Raw genomic sequence first — 22,969 nt, 5'->3', positions numbered from 1 at the left:
TGGCTTTTTAGGGGCCCTAAAGCGTGAGAAGAAGTCTGGGATCCAAATGTCTAAAAATGCCCTCCTAAAAGGAATTTGGGCCCCTTTGCGCATCTAGGCTGCAAAAAAGTGTGACACATCTGGTATCGCCGTACTCAGAAGAAGTTGGGGAATGTGTTTTGGGGTGTCATTTTACATATACCCATGCTGGGTGAGAAAAATATCTTGGTCAAATGCCAACTTTGTATAAAAAAATGGGAAAAGTTGTCGTTTGCCAAGATATTTTTCTCACCCAGCATGGGTATATGTAAAATGACACCCCAAAACACATTCCCCAACTTCTCCTGAGTACGGCGATACCAGATGTGTCACACTTTTTTGCTGCCAAGGTGGGCAAAGGGGCACATATTCCAAAGTGCACCTTTCGGATTTTGCAGGGCATTTTTTACACATTTTGATTGCAAGGTACTTCTCACACATTTGGGCCCCTAAATTGCCAGGGCAGTATAACTACGCCACAAGTGACCCCATTTTGGAAAGAAGACACCCCAAGGTATTCCGTGAGGGGCACGGCGAGTTCCTAGAATTTTTTATTTTTTGTCACAAGTTAGCGGAAAATGATGATTTTTTTTTTTTTCTCTTTTTTCCTTACAAAGTCTCATATTCCACTAACTTGCGACAAAAAATAAAAAATTCTAGGAACTCGCCATGCCCCTCACGGAATACCTTGGGGTGTCTTCTTTCCAAAATGGGGTCACTTGTGGCGTAGTTATACTGCCCTGGCAATTTAGGGGCCCAAATGTGTGAGAAGTACCTTGCAATCAAAATGTGTAAAAAATGCCCTGCAAAATCCGAAAGGTGCACTTTGGAATATGTGCCCCTTTGCCCACCTTGGCAGCAAAAAAGTGTGACACATCTGGTATCGCCGTACTCAGGAGAAGTTGGGGAATGTGTTTTGGGGTGTCATTTTACATATACCCATGCTGGGTGAGAAAAATATCTTGGTCAAATGCCAACTTTGTATAAAAAAATGGGAAAAGTTGTCTTTTGCCAAGATATTTCTCTCACCCAGCATGGGTATATGTAAAATGACACCCCAAAACACATTCCCCAACTTCTCCTGAGTACGGCGATACCAGATGTGTGACACTTTTTTGATGCCAAGGTGGGCAAAGGGGCGCATATTCCAAAGTGCACCTTTCGTATTTCACCGGTCATTTTTTACAGATTTTGATTGCAAAGTACTTCTCACACATATGGGCCCCTAAATTGCCAGGGCAGTATAACTACGCCACAAGTGACCCCATTTTGGAAAGAAGACACCCCAAGGTATTCCGTGAGGGGCATGGCGAGTTCCTAGAATTTTTTATTTTTTGTCGCAAGTTAGTGGAATATGAGACTTTGTAAGGAAAAAAGAGAAAAAAAAAATAATCATCATTTTCCGCTAACTTGTGACAAAAAATAAAAAATTCTAGGAACTCGCCGTGCCCCTCACGGAATACCTTGGGGTGTCTTCTTTCCAAAATGGGGTCACTTGTGGCGTAGTTATACTGCCCTGGCAATTTAGGGGCCCAAATGTATGAGAAGTACCTTGCAATCAAAATGTGTAAAAAATGCCCTGCAAAATCCGAAAGGTGCACTTTGGAATATGTGCCCCTTTGCCCACCTTGGCAGCAAAAAAGTGTGACACATCTGGTATCGCCGTACTCAGGAGAAGTTGGGGAATGTGTTTTGGGGTGTCATTTTACATATACCCATGCTGGGTGAGAAAAATATCTTGGTCAAATGCCAACTTTGTATAAAAAAATGGGAAAAGTTGTCTTTTGCCAAGATATTTCTCTCACCCAGCATGGGTATATGTAAAATGACACCCCAAAACACATTCCCCAACTTCTCCTGAGTACGGCGATACCACATGTGTGACACTTTTTTGCTGCCAAGGTGGGCAAAGGGGCGCATATTCCAAAGTGCACCTTTCGGATTTCACCGGTCATTTTTTACACATTTTGATTGCAAAGTTCTTCTCACACATTTGGGCCCCTAAATTGCCAGGGCAGTATAACTACACCACAAGTGACCCCATTTTGGAAAGAAGACACCCCAAGGTATTCTGTGAGGGGCATGGCGAGTTCCTAGAATTTTTTATTTTTTGTCGCAAGTTAGTGGAAAATGAGACTTTGTAAGAAAAAAAAAAAAAAATAAAATCATCATCATTTTCCGCTAACTTGTGACAAAAAATAAAAAGTTCTATGAACTCACTATGCCCATCAGCGAATACCTTAGGGTGTCTACTTTCCGAAATGGGGTCATTTGTGGGGGTTTTCTACTGTCTGGGCATTGTAGAACCTCAGGAAACATGACAGGTGCTCAGAAAATCAGAGCCGTTTCAAAAAGCGGAAATTCACATTTTTGTACCATAGTTTGTAAATGCTATAACTTTTACCCAAACCATTTTTTTTTGCCCAAACATTTTTTTTTTATCAAAGACATGTAGAACTATAAATTTAGCGAAAAATTTATATATGGATGTCGTTTTTTTTGCTAAATTTCACAGCTGAAAGAGAAAAATGTCATTTTTTTGCAAAAAAATCGTTATATTTTGATTAATAACAAAAAAAGTAAAAATGTCAGCAGCAATAAAATACCACCAAATGAAAGCTCCATTAGTGAGAAGAAAAGGAGGTAAAATTCATTTGGGTGGTAAGTTGCATGACCGAGCGATAAACGGTGAAAGGAGTGTAGTGCCGAAGTGTAAAAAGTGGCCTGGTCATGAAGGGGGTTTCACCTAGCGGGGCTGAAGTGGTTAAAGGGATTCTGTCACCTCCCCTAACCCAAAAAACGATTTTAAAGCAGCCATGAAGCACAGCTTACCTTGAGTAGGCTGTGCTCTTTGATCTTGTAATCCGTCCAGCAGTTTCTTCAAAAAACGACTTTTATTGATATGTAAATGAGTCCTGAAGGTGCCCAGAGGGGCGTTTTGTTCATCTTAGAGAGCCCAGTACCGCCCCTCTTACAGTGCCCAGCCCGCCTTCCTTGCACTGTCTATCCGCCCCCAGCCTGCCACAGCCTCTCCTCCCTCTCCTCCCCCTCCCTCACGGCCGAACGAACTTTCGCACAGGCGCAGTACCCACTGAGGGCTGCGCCTGTGCGATCAGCAGGAGACTGAGGGCAGGAGCTTCATCCTCGTCACTGGGCATGCGCCGAGCCCAGTGACGTCCGATGCTCGCTCTTCCCTGCTGACTGAGGGAAGAGCGAGCATCGGACGTCACTGGGCTCGGCGCATGCCCAGTGACGAGGATGAAGCTCCTGCCCTCAGTCTCCTGCTGATCGCACAGGCGCAGCCCTCAGTGGGTACTGCGCCTGTGCGAAAGTTCGTTCGGCGTGAGGGAAGGGGAGGAGAGGGAGGAGAGGCTGTGGCAGGCTGGGGGCGGATAGACAGTGCAAGGAAGGCGGGCTGGGCACTGTAAGAGGGGCGGTACTGGGCTCTCTAAGATGAACAAAACGCCCCTCTGGGCACCTTCAGGACTCATTTACATATCAATAAAAGTAGTTTTTTGAAGAAACTGCTGGACGGATTACAAGATCAAAGAGCACAGCCTACTCAAGTTAAGCTGTGCTTCATGGCTGCTTTAAAATCGTTTTTTGGGTTAGGGGAGGTGACAGAATCCCTTTAACAGTGAACTCCACAGTCCCCCACCCCTTAACACTTACCCCCCCCCCCAGTGCCCCGCCACTTTAAAATGGAACCTTCACAGCAGCCCATCCCCTTAACTTTGACATTCACAGCACCCCGCTCGTTTAACAGTGAGTTTAGCAGCACCCCACTCCCTTGACAGTGACCTCCTCAGGGGCCCGCCCCCTTAACAGTGACCTCCACAGTACCCCGCTGCCTGAACAGTAACCTCCACAACAGTTGCTTCTTTAATAGTAGCCTCTGCCCCCTTAACAGTGACCTCCACAGTGTCCACCCCTTTAACAGTGACCTCCACAGCGCCCCAAACCTTTAATGCTAGGGCTACACGACGACATGTCGTGCAACATTTTGTCTAAACTTTTATAATGATGTGCTATGGTGTCGCACTGCGACATGTAACATGCTGCGAAAGCGACACGACAGTTGCAAAATAATACATCCAAGATGGATTTTTCTGCAACTGTCGCAGTTGCAGCATGTCACATGTAGCAGTCCAACACCATAGCCTATCATTCTAAAAATGTTCACGCAACATCAATGTCGCGCGACACATTTAGCAGTGTAGTTGTGCCCTATGTGTCATGCGACTTATTGTCATCGTGTATCCCTAGCCTAAAGCTGACCTACAGTAGTGAAGAAAAATGGCTGGGTTGTTATGGAAACCTGGAGTAAAACTGTGTGTATGTGGAGACTAAGGGCCTGCGAGCTTCTATTAGCTGATAAGGGACATGTGACCTTGTGTATGGCAGTTGGGATATGAAGAGAAAGACTTGCAGGCCTGTATTGGCTAATGCAAGTCATTTTTGGGAAATGTCTCCGGAACAGTATGTCCTAAAAAGCTGTGACCCCCACAAGATTTCTTTCCAGGTAACAAGGGATGTTTATACCAAGTTTAGTTGAAATCGATGGTTGCTTTTTGAGTAATTGCGGAACATACATATATACGTCCTTCTTTATATAGGACGCATACACTCACCTAAAGAATTATTAGGAACACCATACTAATACGATGTTGAACCCCCTTTTGCCTTCAGAACTGCCTTAATTCTACGTGGCATTGATTCAACAAGGTGCTGATAGCATTCTTTAGAAATGTTGGCCCATATTGATAGGATAGCATCTTGCAGTTGATGGAGATTTGAGGGATGCACATCCAGGGCACAAAGCTCCCGTTCCACCACATCCCAAAGATGCTCTATTGGGTTGAGATCTGGTGACTGTGGGGGCCATTTTAGTACAGTGAACTCATTGTCATGTTTAAGAAACCAATTTGAAATGATTAAAGCTTTGTGACATGGTGCATTATCCTGCTGGAATTAGCCATCAGAGAATGGGTACATGGTGGTCATGAAGGGATGGACATGGTCAGAAACAATGCTCAGGTAGCCTGTGGCATTTAAACGATGGCCAATTGGCACTAAGGGGCCTAAAGTGTGCCCAGAAAACATCCCCCACACCATTACACCACCACCACCAGCCTGCACAGTGGTAACAAGGCATGATGGATACATGTTCTCATTCTGTTTACGCCAAATTTGGACTCTACATTTAAATGTCTCAACAGAAATCGACACTCATCAGACCAGACAAAATTCTTCCAGTCTTCAACAGTCCAAGTTTTGGTGAGCTCGTGCAAATTGTAGCCTCTTTTTCCTATTTGTAGTGGAGATAAGTGGTACCCGGTGGGGTCTTCTGCTGCTGTAGCCCACCTTTCTTTCCCATTCTGACATTCAGTTTGGAGTTCAGGAGATTGTCTTGACCAGGACCACAACCCTACATGCATTGAAGCAACTGCCATGTGATTGGTTGACTAGATAATCACATTAATGAGAAATAGAACAGGTGTTCCTAATAATTCTTTAGGTGAGTGTATATGACCACTAAGATCAGAGCAGAAAGAGACATTACCACTGTGACAAAATGGTGAAGAGTTATATGTGTATTAGTGTTTGGTGTAATTATGTTATGTTGTGTGACCTGGTTATGAAAAGACTGTCAGCACCTCTCTTTCTCTCCCTCCCTCTCGTTATCTCCCAATGTACTCTGGAGGAGCTCAGACCAATGCCATTCTCGCTAGAGCTGTCTGGAGCTATTAGCAGGTGGACGCCTGCGGAGTGGTGCAGACAGAATGTCTGGGGAGGGGAAGGGGGATGTGATGGAATTTTAGTTTTATCTGATCACAATTTCTGTATATAATTTTGTGCAGTTGCAGATTTTTGTTTCACCTACACTGAGTCTCGACCAGTGACTGGGGAAACTGGGAGCTACAGATCAGCGGTTTTCTGAGTAAGGAAGAATACAGAGGCGGACATACTCTTCCTGAGTACGTCTGAAAACACCCGGTGTCGGGGGGGCAGCTAATGGCAGACGAGGACGAGCTTCTCTAGTATCACGGGTGATGCTAGGGAGGATCATCGTCCCTGTCCCCCTTGCCATTGGCTGCTCTACCACGACACCGGATGTTTTCATCCATGCACGGGGAGAAGCAGCAGTGGTGGTGCGGGGACCAGAAGCGGCGCAGGGAGCGGGAAGCCAGGTAAATATATTAAATGTGAGGGGGCCGGCATATGGGGGGCATTTTATAGGATTGGATAACCCATTTAATGGGATTGAGTTGCGATACCATGCACAGCTGCTATACAATGTACAACTTTGCCTGTTAGACAATGAAGGGACCACAGCACACTTGCAGCACCTCAAACATACATTCTTGCAGTACCCACTCTTTTTCTGTTAAATAATGTCTTGCTAGCGTTTCCCTTCACAACGTTACTCAAATGTATAGGGAACTGCAGCCGGCGCCATTCACCAGATTGTGTCTGGCCTCGGCACTGCTGTTCAGGGAAAGACTGTGATCTGCATTCTCCTAGCAATGCCATCAATTTACAAGATGAGAATACCCCTTTAGCAGAATAATGCCTTTAGGGTCACTATAGCAATCTGTTAATAAATATCTATACATAAAATTGAAATAAGGAGTACTTCAGAGAAAATAGGCTTTAGGTCCAAGTAATGAATATTCTCAACAACGGATAGCAGAAGGCATTCTTCATCATGTAAAGGCTGCAAAATTAATTTCACCTTTGATTACAAGAGCCAAGGGAAAACAAGTATATTCATAAACGATGAATAAATAATGTTTGTAGTAGCTCAGTACTAGTAGACACGCAGAATCAAAAGAATCCTGCTCAGCCAACACAATGCTCATCTGCATGAGCTCAAGGTCCTTTAGAGGAGGGAAACAATTATTGTAATAAACATGTCGGGGGAAGCTATTTTGCTGCTATGTGCTTGATCTACAGTGCTATTTCCCCCCCCCCTCCCCTTTTAGTTTCCATCAGGCACACATCCTCCCACAGAAAATTTCCACCATTCTAATGAAACATTCCATAACATTGCTTAAACTATTCATTATATGTATTTTACCAAAATCTCTATTGTTCAGATCACTGAAAATAAAGTGAGTCCAGCAGCCTGCACTGACTCACATGTTCTCTGAGATACACTGTATGAAAAGACTGCCTAAGTTTAGAGAGAAAAAAAAGCATAATGGCTGTGCTTATTTGTACTGTGAAACAACAGTTATGTTTGTGGTTCGCTAATTTTTTTTCCAGCCATATTATTCCCTGTTTCAGTTGCACAACTAGATGCATTTCACTCAGAGGTAGGGGGCGTTTCCCTTCTGTGGAAGTCTGTCAGCACTGTATTGCTGTGATCTCCTTTCCCTTACTTCTCACTATGTTTATTTTCAGCTCCAGAGCTCACAGAACAGATAAGGAGGGTATATCACACAGACACACAGGAGGCTCCTATAATCTTCAGAAGCAGTGTAGAAGCAGTTCTTTTATCACGCTCAGGATCTCAGCTAGCTCTGACGCTCCCCCATTTCCTGAGAGCCGTCTTCTGTGTCTCTGTTACCAGGGACGGAACTTGCCTGAAAACAGGCAAATTAGGTGGAACAGAGACCAATTGTGGCCATGACAACTTTGTTCATGGGAATGCAGGTATATTTTTTAAATGAAGTGATTTAGAAATTTGCTAGTTACACCATTTTCTATTAAATTTAATTAAATTGTGTGAAAGTTCAGGGAGTCTTAAAACTTCCCTGTGCTCTCAAGATGACCATGTCTCTGGATACACCAACACCTACATGGTTTTGTGAGAGTTGTATTAGACTAGTACTTTATGTCTAAAAGTCATACATTTACCTCTTGTTTGTTATTTATGTCTTATATTTTACATTTATGCTTAGTTAAAACTAACCTTCCCCATGCTACACATTGTGCCAAACCTCACATCGTATTGCATCCTCTCAGCCACCTATTCATTTATTACTTAACTAATGCCAAAAATGTTCTCAACTTAGTACATGCATCCCCTTGTAATAACAATTCTGAATTGCCAGCTGTGAGGAATATGGATCATTATTTAATGGCAGCCATGATATTCATCTGATTCACCCTTGTCAGTGTACCTGCACAATAAGTTCTCACTCCAACCATCTGATTGTCAGATAGCAGAGGTAGTGAACTCCACAGGGGTTCTGGCTTCAAGGAGGCCACATGCGTACGAGTTCACACCTCAACCAGCCAGTACGGAGGCCAGCTAATCCTACAGAAAAACCTCTCTGTAGGGGGTGTCAGCCTTTGCCCAGATCTATCATTCCCCTCCCCCAGACATCATGGAACCGGCAGTTCATAAGGAATTATGAATCGCCCGTCCATCCCAGACATAAGTCAAATATATTTGACTTATGTCTGCCGTGGACCTAAATGTGGATGGCACACAGTGTGCTGTCCGCACCCTTACATCAATTCCACCTTCCCGCAAAAAACATCCATTTTTACAATTGTGAAGGATGTACGAAAGGGTAAAGTGCGGAACGCACACGGTAGGACCTCAAAACAGACACAGTCATGTACATGATTTGTAATATTTTATGACTACTGGATAATTTTATCCATGTTGTTTCCATGTACAGCTGAATATTACAATAGACGCTGACTCCTGTTTTCAGAGGTATATCTGATAAACATGGGCATCCAGAAGAAGACTTTTACAGAGCATTCTCAGAATCAGTTCTTTGTTCCTCCATGATGGTTCAGTGTGTTAGCAGACCTGGGCCTCCCAATTCTTTGATTTATACATGTCACTGTGTACAACAGATGCATCCTCTGGTGTAGTCATGAAGTTCTAAGGAATTTAAATCACTTTTATCTTCCTCTTTTATGGCGCCACTTGTGAATGATGCCCTATTTGCTGTTGTAACTAGAAATTGAAACAGATGGATTGAAATGATTCAATGTTAACTTTTTCAGTGCCAGCGAAAAGCTTTAAAAAGAAACTACCGCACGCATGAAGTTGTTTTATAGAAGATTTATCCTGGTGTAAGGAAACTGCCTAGAGAGATTGTTCCATATTTACTAGGGTTAGTGTAGCAGTTTATGGCATTGTTTGCACCATTTCCTGACACAGACACATATATTATGTATTTCCAATATAGTATGCCTTTAAGCGGCTGCTCAAAAGTAGGCATTGTTTAGTGGAGTTGTAACTTGTGGCAAGTTTACTATCGTCATGCACAAGTTTTTCTGGTGCAAAATAATTATGTAAATTCAGCCAAGGCAACAGCAAGACTTAAAAACGTTGCGTGACACAAAACTATGAGAGGCTTGTCTACAACTTGCTGTCACATGGCTAGTTTAGAACTGTGATTTGGCTGTACAAATGCAGGAAATTCTTAGGTGCGTCACGTATCGCACGTGATTTACCTTAAAATCAATGGAGTGAAAGTTGCTTGCGACCTAAGACACAAAATTAATCAAGTCTGGATTTTCTGTCACGTCACAGTTACAGCGGGTCGCACTGCGCACCATTGACAATTATTATGTGCAATGTCATGCCACAGTGCAGCCTACCCTAAGGCCCCTTTCACACGGGTGAGTTTTCCGCATGGGTGCAATGCGTGAGGTGAACGCATTGCACCCGCACTGAATCCAGACCCATTCATTTCTATGGGGCTGTGCACATGAGCGGTGATTTTCACGCATCACTTATGCGTTGCGTGAAAATTGCAGCAAGCTCTATTTTGTGCGTTTTTCACACAACGCAGGCCTCATAGATGTGAATGGGGCTGCGTGAAAATTGCAAGCATCAGAAAGCAAGTGCGGATGCGGTGCGATTTTCACGCACGTTGCTAGGAGACGATCGGGATGGGGACCAGATCATTATTATTTTCCCTAATACCATGGTGATGGATCATGTGACGGACCATGTGATGAGCGTAATGACGTCATCAAAGGTCCTATTCCTCACAGAAAAAGACAGAAGAGATGCTGGCTGCACGAACAAGTGGATTACGGGGAGTTAAATGAAAAAAATGTAACCCCTCCAGCCCTATTGTACTATGCATTCTGTATTCAGAATGCTATTATTTTCCCTTATAACCATGTTATAAGGGAAAATAATACAATCTACACAACCTTGAAGCCAAACCCGAACTTCTGTGAAAAAGTTCGGGTCTGGGTACCACATTCAGTTTTTTATCACGCGCGTGCAAAACGCATTGCACCTGCACTGAGAAAAACGGAACTACGGAACGCAATTGCAGTCAAAACTGACTGCAATTGCGTACCTACTCGCGCGGGTTTGCCGCAACGCATACAGACCTTATCCGGACACGCTCGTGTGAAAGAGGCCTAAGAGTTTGCTTTAAAAGAGAAAAGAGAGATAGTAGACCTTTTAGGTTACAAAAAGCCAAAATGTTGTTATAGGTGGACATTTGCTGTTCTTAAGGGAACTTATGACCATGAAATGCAATTCAATCTGCAGGCAGCATGGTATAGAGCAGGAGGAGATGAGAAGACTGATATATAGTTTTATGAAAAGGTATAGGTAGAGAGCTTAGTGGTATTGGTATAGGTATAGAGCTTACCAGTGATTGACAGCTATATCTATAAGTGCGTATACAGCTATAGCTGTCGATCACTGATTAGCAGTTCCTATATGACTCCTAAGCTCAAAATAAAAAGATAGATGAATAAGAAACTATAAATTAATCTGCTCTGCTCCTCCTGCTCTATAACATGCTGCCTGCAGATTGCACTGCATTCTGATGGTGACCGGTTCCCTTTAATTTAAAGGGTTTGGTACAATGTTTATTAAAATTGAAATTCTTTTTGTAAAAATGAAGGTCACAAAGGCTTTATGGCAACATCCATAAGTAATTATACACCATACCTCCCAATTGTCCTGAATCCAGCGGGACAGTCCCGGATTAAAGTGGCTGTCCCACTGTCCTGGTCTCGCTTTCTGGCAGCTGTACCGGCTTCCATAGGAGGCAAAGACAGTTGCCTGTATTATGATGAAGCAGAGAACCGGCATCGGCTCCTTGCTTCATCATCCCTCCCGCTGCTGGCTCTCCACTCCTCTGGTCTGTGTGGGGTCAGAGCCAGCCTGCAGTCAGCCTCGGCTCCGCCTCCTCCACAGACTAGAGCAGCCGATGTCCTGCTGCTGCTGCTCTAAGCAAGAAGGTAAGTATGTGGTGTTTATTTTTTTAACTTTCCGTGAGGGGCACAATGTGGGCATATTACTGCATGGCACAATGTGGGCATATTACTGTGGGGCACAATGTGTGCATATTACTGGGGGCATAATGTGGGCATATTACTGGTTGCACAATGTGGGCATATTACTAGGGGCACAATGTGTGCATATTACTAATGGCACAGCTAGGTATATTACTGGGGGCACAACTGGACTTAGTACTGGGGGTCACAGCTGGCCATATTATTGGGGGCACAGCTGGGCATAATTCTGTGAAGACACAATGTGGGCATAAATACTGTGCGGTGGCATGAAGGGGGAATAATTACTATGTGGGGCATTAAGGGGACTGGGTGGGATTAGGTGTATAGTTATGTTTTGGGCGAAGTTAGAGGTGTAGCCTATTGTGGAAAAAAAATTGCCTTGCACCGCACAATGTGTCCATCTATATTTGTTTACAAAGTTGGGAGGTATGATACACTGCTTATCCTACTCATATCAAGAATGTAAAATAACCAACCTGGTGGAGTAGTAGAATTTGGGTGGATATGCTAACTAGTTTATCTCCATCAATTGTATTGCAGGAAAATGTGATGAATAGAACATTTGGGAGTGGTGCTGATATGTAGATGACGGCTCTCGCTCTTATTCTCACAATTATTTTTAATATAATAGTAATCACATAATAACATTACACATCTGAAGTAGGAAGAATATGTCATTAAGTCACCACATTGATAGGTGATGGTGAAGTTTTATGCATCAGGACACTTGCTTTAGCAATATGGGAGAAATGTCAGATCGGGCAATGACTGTAATCAGACATCAGCTCAGCACAAATTAAATGCAGTAGTCACGAATAGCTGGTTATGTCTCCACTTGTAACATATTTTGAATTCATTTTTTGGGATGTTATTTTTAATTTTCCATTAAAATATTCTAAAGAATCTTAAAATTCAACAGTTTTCACCCTGACCATTAAGCTTAATAATAGGCACCACTTCTTGGTTTGTATAGGTCACTTTTCAGCAGTCACCTCATTATCATTACAGGCATGATTAGCATTATGAATAGCACCTGTATGTATAGCTTATCTGACCTCTGCCCAGGTCACAGAGCATGCCTAGAAACCTCTACCACAGGAGTCAATAAGGTTTCTTCCTCTCCGTTGTGTCTATGGCCCATGGTGGCTGCTGTAAAGCATCTCTCTAAATGCTGTTAAGAACAGCTCAGCCAAGATGGCCACCCCCATAATCATGTTCAGGAAATAGATTAAAAAAATTATATGTCCAAATATATATATATATATATATATATATATATATATATATATACTTATCACTATCTGTTTTTGACTAGCAGAGAAAAAATTAGGTGACACATTCCGTGTAAAGAAGACCTATGAGCTCTGCTAATAGCTCAATAATTCTATGATATGTCTATGTTGTGCCACCCCTCCAGTATTCCTACTAAAGTTTATTAATAAATTGCTAGTTGAAGTACAAACGGGTGTTACCAGTTGAGGGTGTGTCCCTGCACTGATTGTCTATTGTCAGCATGAGCAGACCTGGTAACGCCCAGATGGATCTTTATTACAGACCACTGGCAATTTATTCATAAACTTCTAGCAGGAATAATAGAGAAATGGCACAACATAGAGACAGAATAGTTATTACAAGGGGACACAAGTCAAAAACAGACCTGTCTGGAGAGGTTAGGCTGGTTTCATATCTGTGGCACCAATTCTGGCAGGCTGTTTCAGCAGAGAACAACCTGTCAGAGTTCTCCGGATCCAGCACTGCCGGATGCTTCCAGAATGCCTGCTGGCCCCATTAACTATAATGGGGTCCGGAGGAGATCTGACCGCAATCCAGCAATATGTGAGAATTGGCTGGACAGAACCCACTGTGCACAGTTTTTGTCCACCTATTTGTAGTGTGCAGTCCTGGCTTGGGGAGCAAGTTGGAGGCAGATGGACAATTAGATGATACCCATGAATCAGCTTTGTAACTCATTTCTCATGATTACATCAATTATTTACTACCATGTGCTTCTATTATGCGCTCACAATTGTTAGGTTTTTATCAGTCCAACGCTCACCTGTGGTGGCCAGTGGCCACATAATTTTGTGGTAGAATTGTGCAGGCATTGGGCACCGCAAGTGGGCAGAGTTTCAGCCATTCGTGACATTGGACCGTGCCATCTCAAATCAGTGCAGCTGCTTACAAAGATGAATTATGATTATTTTTGTTGAAACTGCCCAGCTTTTTGCAAAAATGGAATTGCATTAATCTGGTCAAAATGTAAGTAATATTTTGGACACCAACACAGAGCTTCTTTCACCCCATATTCATGAGCATTCATTTTAGGCCAAGGATAAGACAAAATGTATACTGAATTCAGCACAACGCAAACTTTAAAGGGGTTGTCCACCTTCTGGTTATTGTTGACCAAAGTGTTTGTGAGATGATTATATGGCACTTACTAATATAACCTTTGTTAAAATTCTGCACCATTTTATATGGTATGCTTTCTTATACACAAAATCTTCTGTGCCGTCCACATAGAGGTCCTGTCCATAAAATGGCTGCTAATGGAGGGTGATGTGACCAGACAAGTCACCTCCATGTGACGTCTCCTCCATTCAAACACACTACACCTGCTCTAAAATCACAACAGAACAAGTGCAGAAGGCAGGAGACATCACATGGAGGTGAATTGCCTGGTCACATGACTCTACATCAGCAGCCATCTTATGGACAGGATCTCTGTGTGGACAGTACAAAATACTTTGTAAACAAGGGGGCATACCTTATGAAATTTTGAAAATAGTGCCGAATTTTACCAATGACTATATTAGTAAGTGCCATATAAATCATCTCACAAATACATTGGTCAATAGTAACCAGAAAGGGGTCAAACCCTAATTGAATGGCTGATAGTGTTTTATTTTGCTATCCAAATGTATCTGTCAAAGCTAATCAACATTTGGTGACAAGGAACCTACTACTACAGCCTGGTAGCTTGGTACACATAAAAAATACATATATCCATTGCACCCTGTATTATTACTTGTACAGCATGTGACAGTAGACTATGCTCCTGCTTGATTTAAACTGAATGTTATGCTGTTCATGTATAGCTGACATAACCCAGAAACATAAAGAGTGCAGAAATTTTTACCAGAGTATATTCTCAAGTCTACTGTCTCAAATATACTCCAGTAGTTCAACCTAATAGGTTAAAATTTCTGCACTGATTAATATAACATGCTGGCTACTTGTTGCCACCACTAGGGGGAGCTTAAAGGGCTTCTGTCACCCCACTAAACGCATTTTTTTTTTGTGTACTTATAATCCCTATCCTGCCATATTGCCATACATTATGTTATTAATAATTTTCGTTCAGTAGATTTAGCCAAAAATGTACTTTTATGATATGCTAATTACCTTTCTACCAGCAAGTATGCTTCTGTGATCGTAGCTTAAATTTTAACCACTTGCCGACCACTCATTGAATACATACAGCCCGGTGGTCGGCAAGCATCTCTGCATGGACTTTTTAAACTGTCCTCACATAGACCCTAGCTGTGGGAGCAGGGAGGTCACTGTCAGTGACAGCATGGCTCCCCTTAGAGAAGGCAATGATAGGTTTTTACAGCCCCTGCCTTCCTGATTGCTGCATAAACAGCACTCAATGAGCACAGTGTATACAGATCAGGAAGCGGCAAGGGCTCATGCATGTTGTCCGTATTGCGGTCCGCAAACAGTTGAATAGGTCCGCAATCCAGATAATACAGTGCGGTGTGGAACGGCGGTACAGATCGGAAGCCACGGAAGCACTATGGAGTGCCAAAATGTAAGCACATGGTCGGTGCCTATGCTGTGGACTGTAAATTGCAATGCGCACTGACCCATCCAGCACACGTTTGTGTGCATGAGCCGTAAATCCAAGCGGTCAGGTGCACAACCTCTCTGGGGGCTTTAACCCCCCTGTGACTGGTGCTACTATATCAGATGCAGTGACAGGAGAAAACAGCAAAAAAAAACTAATGTTGAATGTCCCCCAAAAGTCTTGTATGACCTTAAGGGGGCAAAAAGTGTAAAAAATAAATAAATTAAAAGTGTAAAGAAAATAAAGTAAAAAAAAAAAAAAAAAGCCACACTTCGGCTTCTAGCCCCACCTCCGGCAACCATGACCCACACATCCCATAGGTCAAAGTGACCATGAGAGGGGACAGCAGATTTTATTTGCACGTTGTGCTATAAACAAAAAGAAAAATTAAACATCGACTTTTTTCTTAAATTTTTTGGGCTATAAAAAAATAAAAGCAAAAAAATACTAATGTAAAAATGACATAAACAAGCCCCATATAGCACAGAAAAAAGGTGCAAAAATTATTTATATGACGTAAAAAAAGTTATGGCTTTCAAAGACGTATGTGCTAAAAAACAGCAAATTCGCCGGTCAGGAATGCGGTAAATTGCCTGGTCTTAAAGTGGTTCACGTCATGTAAACCCTTGTAGAATCACCATGGAGCTTTGGCTGTAGAGATGAAATACAATCTCTCTAAATCCCACCACGCCCTTCACGCCCTTATTAATGGGTCTAATCTTTACACGGAGAGAGAAAGTTGTTATTTGCCTGCCTTGCTCTGACCTCACTGCCTCCTTAACCTGTTTTTGCAGATCTTCGTAATCCTTTTCTGTCACTAATCAAAGCCGGAGCTCCTGTTTGTATAATCAGCCTGGTATATCATCCAGGGACAAGTCCAAATAACTCTGGAAATTCTCAGCATTGGGCGCCTGGATCATTACTGCTACGAAGCTATAATTGCCTTCTGCCTGGTTTTGTTGACAGAAAACGTTACAGCAAAAAAGAGAAAAAAAGAAAACTAAAATACTATAAAAGACCCAAACAACCTTCACCAGATCCCTGGCAGACTATTTCTAGTATGTTCTGGATAGAGAATTTTATTAGCAGTGCATGGCTAGATCATGGCTTATTAAACTGTAGGATAAAAGCCCTGTGTCATCTGAGCAGTCGACAATAAACTGCAGGAACAGACAATTCCAGCACAAGTTCTTCCAGCACGCTGTGTATAAATAAGCTGACAGTGTGTTTGCCTTACACCTCATTGTAACTTTCTGTTTAATCTGCAGAGTTTGGACAACGTTCACAAGTGCATGGCGTGAAGTTTTTTAAAGTTTCTGCAAGCTGAAGACAGGAATCAGCAGCATTCATGGCAAGCATCCAATTCTATGTGACGAAAAATTTTCATCCATACAAGGACTTTTAGGCGCAGGCTTTGCAGTAGCATATATAGAAGAAGAGCCTATATGACTAGAAGCCAAGGGGATGCTAAACTGTTTAGACCTAAACAATGCTAATTATATAGCCATATTAATAAGCCATCAGTTGGGTCTTAAGAGTGGTTGTATTTCTTTATAAAGATTGAGAGTGAGAGAGTGCCTAGTATGCTGCTCTGGTTTTCTGAAAAATATATATGCGTCGTCTGGGGGATATTCTTTCTCATTACGGAGAGCACCTAGTATACATAATACATGTTTAGAGTATTGTACGCCCAGCAATGCCTATCTGGGTTTCTGGGAAATATATTAAAATATTTCTTTCTAAACCTATCTAATGCCAGCAGATGTATGATGTGCTAATTGTCCTATGTTTTCCCCCAGAAACCCAGAGGAAATTTCACTGGCTTACAATATTCCTCATGCATACACAGTGCCCTCCATAAGGAGAAATAGTACCCAAACCAAAGGCTCTCAGGCAGCCAAGCAAAGTTCCTTTGCTCAGCTCTGTTAAAGGGTAGTTATTCAGAAAGAGCTGGGCTCCTGGTATGAGATACCTGGTTTTCATTCTTTTGGGAAAAGAGACTAGCTTGCATGTCTCTTTTCCAGACTAGCATTATGTTGGGATGCAGACACAGCAATAAATAAAAAACCTTAGTATGAAAAAGCATTGATTGAATAGTTTGAGGCTACCACCAAAGGTAACTCCTATTATGAAAAGCACTGATTGAACAGTTTGAATATCGGCACTTCGAGAATTCGCGAATATTTAGAATATCGCAAAATATATTCGTAATTGCGAATATTCTATTTTTGGGGAAATACCAGTTCATGCGAATTTTATGCGAATTTTCGCAATCAAGAAAATAATGCCTGGAGATCATGAATTCGCGAATTCTCGAATATATGGCGAATATTTGCCCAAATATACGCGAATTATCGCGAATTCGAATATTGCCCCTGCCGCTCATCACTAGCTACCACCAAAGAAAAATCTTATTATGAAAAAGCACTAATTGATAAGTTTGAGGCTGCCAACCCAAAGAACTGTACAATTAACTGCAATACCACATACAGTGCAGTGCATAATAACAAATATATAACTAATATAACATAGAAAATGTAAATAGTCATCACACTCAAAAATTAGTAAAAACAAATAAAGTGTTTATTCACCCATGTTGACGTGACATTTCGGCTCAATACTAGAGCCTTTCTCTAGTATTGAGCCGAAACGTCGCGTCTACACGGGTTAACAAACACTTTATTTGTTTTTACGAATTTTTGAGTGTGCTGACTAGTTACATTTTTATATTTGGGCACTGGTATAGTTCCATTGGGCTTGCACCTCACTTTTTGCTTTTCTATACTGATCCTGGTGCTGCCATTTTGCATTTGTAATATAACATACAGCTATCCAAAATGTGTGCGAGTGACATCAAAATATATATGATATTTTTTCTTCTTCATTTTGTTTTTACCATTTACATTGATTTAGATGTCATCCAATTATGTTACTAACATGTCAGGATCAATGTCATCCAATTATGTTACTAACATGTCAGGATTACAGTTACTACAACCAGTCCAGTCTGAATTATCCAGAGAAGAAGCTCCAAAACGTCAGTTTGCACACCACTGCACTGCCTCAGTTTCTTGTTGTCCTGTGCTTTAAGTTCAGCCTCATCATGTGGACATTGTTTGGTTTCACCCTCATTGTCTATATAACTAATGGGTTGCATAATGACATGTACTTTAAGATATGGATATTAATGTGGGTGGTGCTTTGGATCCATACAATGAGTAAACAATGTTATTCTGACATGTTTGTGATTGTGAGAAATAGGTGCAATTAACTGATGACGTCCTCCAACTTTTTGTGGTGTACCTCATTCTTCAATTAACATTTGTTGTGCTGAGCAATACGACACCCTACAATACAGTTCCATACTTGTATACCAGTCAATATGCCTTAATGTCCATTTGATAAGGCTGTGCTGTTAGAAGACAGAATAGGGAGTGTTACCAAAAGAAAAGTCTTGTTTCTCAACTCCACACCAGGTAAACCCCATAGATCATGATTTATGGTGGGAATGTGAAGTTGAGACCTGTCTGTCATACTGGCAAAAACTGCTGGACCTTAAAGCCACATTGATATTTTAACAGATCTCTAATTGTTTATTGGTTGCTTATTGTCATTGGCAGGGGTGCACCACCATTGAGGCGAGGTGAGGCGATTGCCTCAGGCAGCACCAGGTAGGGGCAAGAGGGGGGCAGCAGAAGGGGGATTATCTGTTTCTGCAGTATAATATTTGGAAGCACAGTGGGCATAGTATGTGGTGCTGTATTACCCTGTATGTTAGTAGCTTTGTATGTAATGTTTTCCAAGTATGTCTTTAACAGTAGGGCTAGAGGGAAGGAGTTAGGTTAAGAAATTGGCATTGCTGGGTTGGGGCGCCGTTTCAGTTTTTGCTAGGTGCTCCCCTGGTCACTGGCCATACGGTTTTTCAGATTAACCTGTAAAACCACAGGTTATTACAATAAACAACTGAAAATTTGTAATGATCTACTAAAAACTTGCTACGGCCTGCACATCGCTGCCACATCTCGACCACACATCATGTGTGTTCCTAACCTCAAGGATATCCATAAAGAGAACTCATGGCAATCCCTAATGAATGACAATCGTTATTTTACCTGCACATCACAAAGCCCACTTTCACACCGTCAGTATTTTACATTAGTATTTCTAAACAGGTTCAAAATACAGAATAGATACAAATCTTTCCATTATACTTTTTCTCTCCTGCTTTTGGCTGACAAATACTAATGTTAAATACTGACTGTGGGAAAGTAGCTTAAAGGGGTTGTCTCATTTCAGTAAATGGCATTTATTATGAAGACAGAGTTAATACACTTACTAATATATTGTGATTGTCCATATTGCCTCCTTTGCTGGCTTGATTAATTTTTACATTACATTATACACTTCTAACCAGGGGTTACGATCACACTGCAATCCAGCAGCAGTGGCCGTGCTTGCACAATAGTAGAAAGCGCCGGCCTCTCTGGTGGCCTGAGCTATGAAAGCGCAGTAGATCCCGTCCCAGCCACCTCGTATCTGCGCTGCAACAGTGGCCGTAACCTCTGGAAATGAGCAGTGTATAACTTGATGAAAAATGAATTCAGCTAGCAAAGGAGGCAATATGGACAATCACAATGAATTAAGTGCCTTGTATTAACTTTCTCTACATGATAAGCGCCATTTGCTGAAGTGAGACAACCCCTTCAAGGCTAGTTTTACATGCTCCACCTGTGACCGAATCCAACCCGTCCCACAGTAGCCAATGGCTGTGCGCTTTTGTAGGTGAAAGAAGGTATGACCTGCAAAATCAGGTGGCCACTGCCACCTCAGCTATGGTACATGTGGCAGACGAAACATAAAAATTCTGCCTAAGGAAATCCTTGACTTGTTGGGTCATGTGAGGGCTGGAGTTGAGAAATATTGCTCCAAGGGCTCATACACGCAAGCATTTCTCAGAATTTTTGCGTTGCAAGTGCTTTTTGTGGCATTTTATATTATGTACTGTATATGCATTTTTGCAGGTGCTTTTCAGAACCTATAGAGAAGCCCATGGTAAAAGATACATTGCACAGGTCATGTTGTGTTTAAAAAAAATGCTACTGACCCAAAAAATACCTCTACAACTCCACAAACCATAAACCCTTGCATGTGGTGAAAGATCAAACCATGGATAAGGTTTATGAGCAGCCACGGTACGGAGTCTACGCCAAATTCTACCTGCAGCAGATGCTATGTGAACATCCTCGGCGATGTACAGTATGATTATGCTCCTCTTTGAGATACTACTCCCCTCGTTTCTATAGCCATCCTTCTGTCCTTACTGCTTCAGTTCAATTTTTATCTCACTCTTTGACCGGGGCTGCCGTCATTTTTGTAGCACAAGCTATTGTCAAATGACTTTCATGCAGATTCATTGCAACTTTTTTTATTGATACTGTATCATTGCTGCAAGAACATCTTATGAAAAACTAGTATAGTTTGTATGTACTTTGTAAACCTTATGACTGTGACTATCATAGCTGCCATCCTACAAAACATCTGTCTGTAGGCACAGCCTACCTTCTGATTCCTTTATTAATAGAGTCCATGGCTACTTTCGGCTCAGCCTGGTGCATGCGATTTACTACTTCTTAGATCTGATGACAGGGATTATCCTTTAAATCTTTTCTGAAGCATATTGAGAGTATATATAAAAATGAAAAAATGCACTACTCATTTTGGAATTTGAACCTTTCTCATGTGGATTAAAGCATGGATCTACGGTACCTCTAGTGAGTCAAATGTCAACCTATGCTTCTTTGTAAGGCAATTATGTAGCATAGACTATTTATATTTGCAGAATCACTCCCTTTTGACAAATTTTACATGTCCATCTGCATGACAGCTTTTAAGCTGTCACTAGACTGTCACCAGAAATTGTGACTATAGCTTTAAATAACCGCAGAGAGATGGTGATCATTGCTGGCATTTTCTAGATGATAGGAGTCAGAGGTCAGCAGCTGTGATCAACAGTCACAAGTACTTACTGAATCTTCTTGGTAAAGTTCTTTGAGACTATTCCTCCTTCCTTTTGCTGTTCTTCATGGTTTCCTATGATTAGAAACAAAAGAGAACAGAATAAGATGCAAACCATTATCCAATGTATTGTGCTGTATATTATGCTTTCCTTAAAAGGTCACTGTACTTTCAGTAAACTTATGCTATTTTGCTATTATGCTTTAATTGCACAATTCGCCCCCCTCGTTCTAGAGATCGAGGTTTTTACATGGAGGCCGTCTGCCTGCTAGCTGTCTACTAAATTATCTACTAAGTTGTTTACTAAACATTGCAGCCTCATCTCATTCAAGTAAACGGGACTCAAAAATACACCAAAAGAGAAATAAATAGCACAAAAAAAACTAGAAAAAGACATAGTATTTTGTTTTTTATTCTCCTATAGCTGTGATGGCTAACCTCTGGCACTCCAGCTGTGGTAAACTACGACTCCCAGCATGCACACTTGCTTGGCTGTTCTCAGAACTCCATAGAATTGAATGGAACATGCTGGGAGTCATAGTTTCACCGCAGCTGGAGTGCCAGAGGTTAGCCATCACTGTCTTATAGGCTTTAAAATGCTTGTCCAGTCTTTTTTTTTTATAGTGATAGCCTATCCTCAGGATAAGCCATCAGGCCATCAGTATCTGATATGTAAGGGTCTGATACTCCTCACTTCTGCTGATCAGCTGTTTTGGAGTAGCTCTGATGGCTGAAGTAGACACAGGAACTGCACATTTCTGTCCATTGTGTAGGAGATGGAGCTGGTTACTGCAGAGGTGATCCCATTCACTTCAATGGTACCTGTGCTGCAGTAACCAGCTCCATCTGCTCCAGAATGGACAAAGATGTGTACTTCTGGTACCTACAAAGTCTAAGGCGATATAATAAACAATTTAACCTAGAGTTAACACCCCTGCCTTGCAACACTAGGGTGTTTAATTCAAATTTAAACAAAACCAACATCTGCTTAGTGTCACCATCTAGTTTACCTTAGATTCATTTTCAAGACCTATGCGCACTGTCAATTATTCATTTTAAAGATGTCTGCTTATTGTTATCCATCACCTATCCACAGGATAGGTAATAAATGTGTAACGACGGGCACCACTGATGGAATCCACACGATCACTACAACAGAGGTCCTGGGTAGTGACTGATGAACATCGGCCGGGAGGATTCGCGAACTCCATCAAATGTTTGCGAACCACAAGTACGCGGCCGGACCCCATTCACTTTAATGGCGGGCGAACCTGAAAAACCTTCAGGTCATATTTGCAGCCACCAAATACTTACTAGAAGTGCACAAATCATCCCACAACGTGGACAGTGACATACCAGAGGGGATAAATGTTAAAAATTCCCACAGAAAACATGTATTTTAATCAGGGGCCATCTTTGTGCATCTTAAAGGGAAACTGTCAAAAATGTGCCCTGCTGGAGCCCTGGAAATTTTTTATTTTAGACTACGGGAGTACAGTCTCCAAACATTAGGCATTCACCGGATAAAAAACATCAAGTGATTATGTGGCTGGAGCTATATTAGACAGTCAATGGATATCAATTTTACAGCAGGCCAGTGGAGTACAGGCCCCAAACATTAGGCATTCACCGGACAGAAAACATCAAGTGATTATGTGGATGGAGGTATATTAGACAGTCAATGGATATTAATTTTTCTGCAGGCCAGTGGACTATAGGCCCCAAAAATTATTAATTCACCGTACAGAAAAAATCAAGTGATTATGTGGCTGGAGGTACATTAGGCAGTCACCGTCTAACAATTTTTCCTTTTGGCCAGTTAGATTACAGGCCCCAAAAATT

At 41.9% G+C, this 22,969-nt stretch overlaps 1 protein-coding gene across 1 annotated transcript in view; it reads right to left on the bottom strand.

The window, feature by feature from the left end:
- The window catches only part of HSPB8 (heat shock protein family B (small) member 8), a 76,457-nt gene that overhangs the window by 26,467 nt on the left and 27,021 nt on the right, over window positions 1-22,969 (bottom strand). The window contains exon 2 of the mRNA XM_044290867.1: window positions 21,139-21,202. Coding sequence (XP_044146802.1) covers window positions 21,139-21,202 — 64 coding nt within the window. The remainder of the gene's footprint in view (window positions 1-21,138; window positions 21,203-22,969) is intronic.

The sequence above is a fragment of the Bufo gargarizans genome, chromosome 1, assembly GCF_014858855.1.
Source record: "Bufo gargarizans isolate SCDJY-AF-19 chromosome 1, ASM1485885v1, whole genome shotgun sequence".
In the NCBI taxonomy this organism is placed as follows: Eukaryota; Metazoa; Chordata; class Amphibia; order Anura; family Bufonidae; genus Bufo; species Bufo gargarizans.
This window is presented reverse-complemented; position numbering and strand designations above follow the sequence as displayed.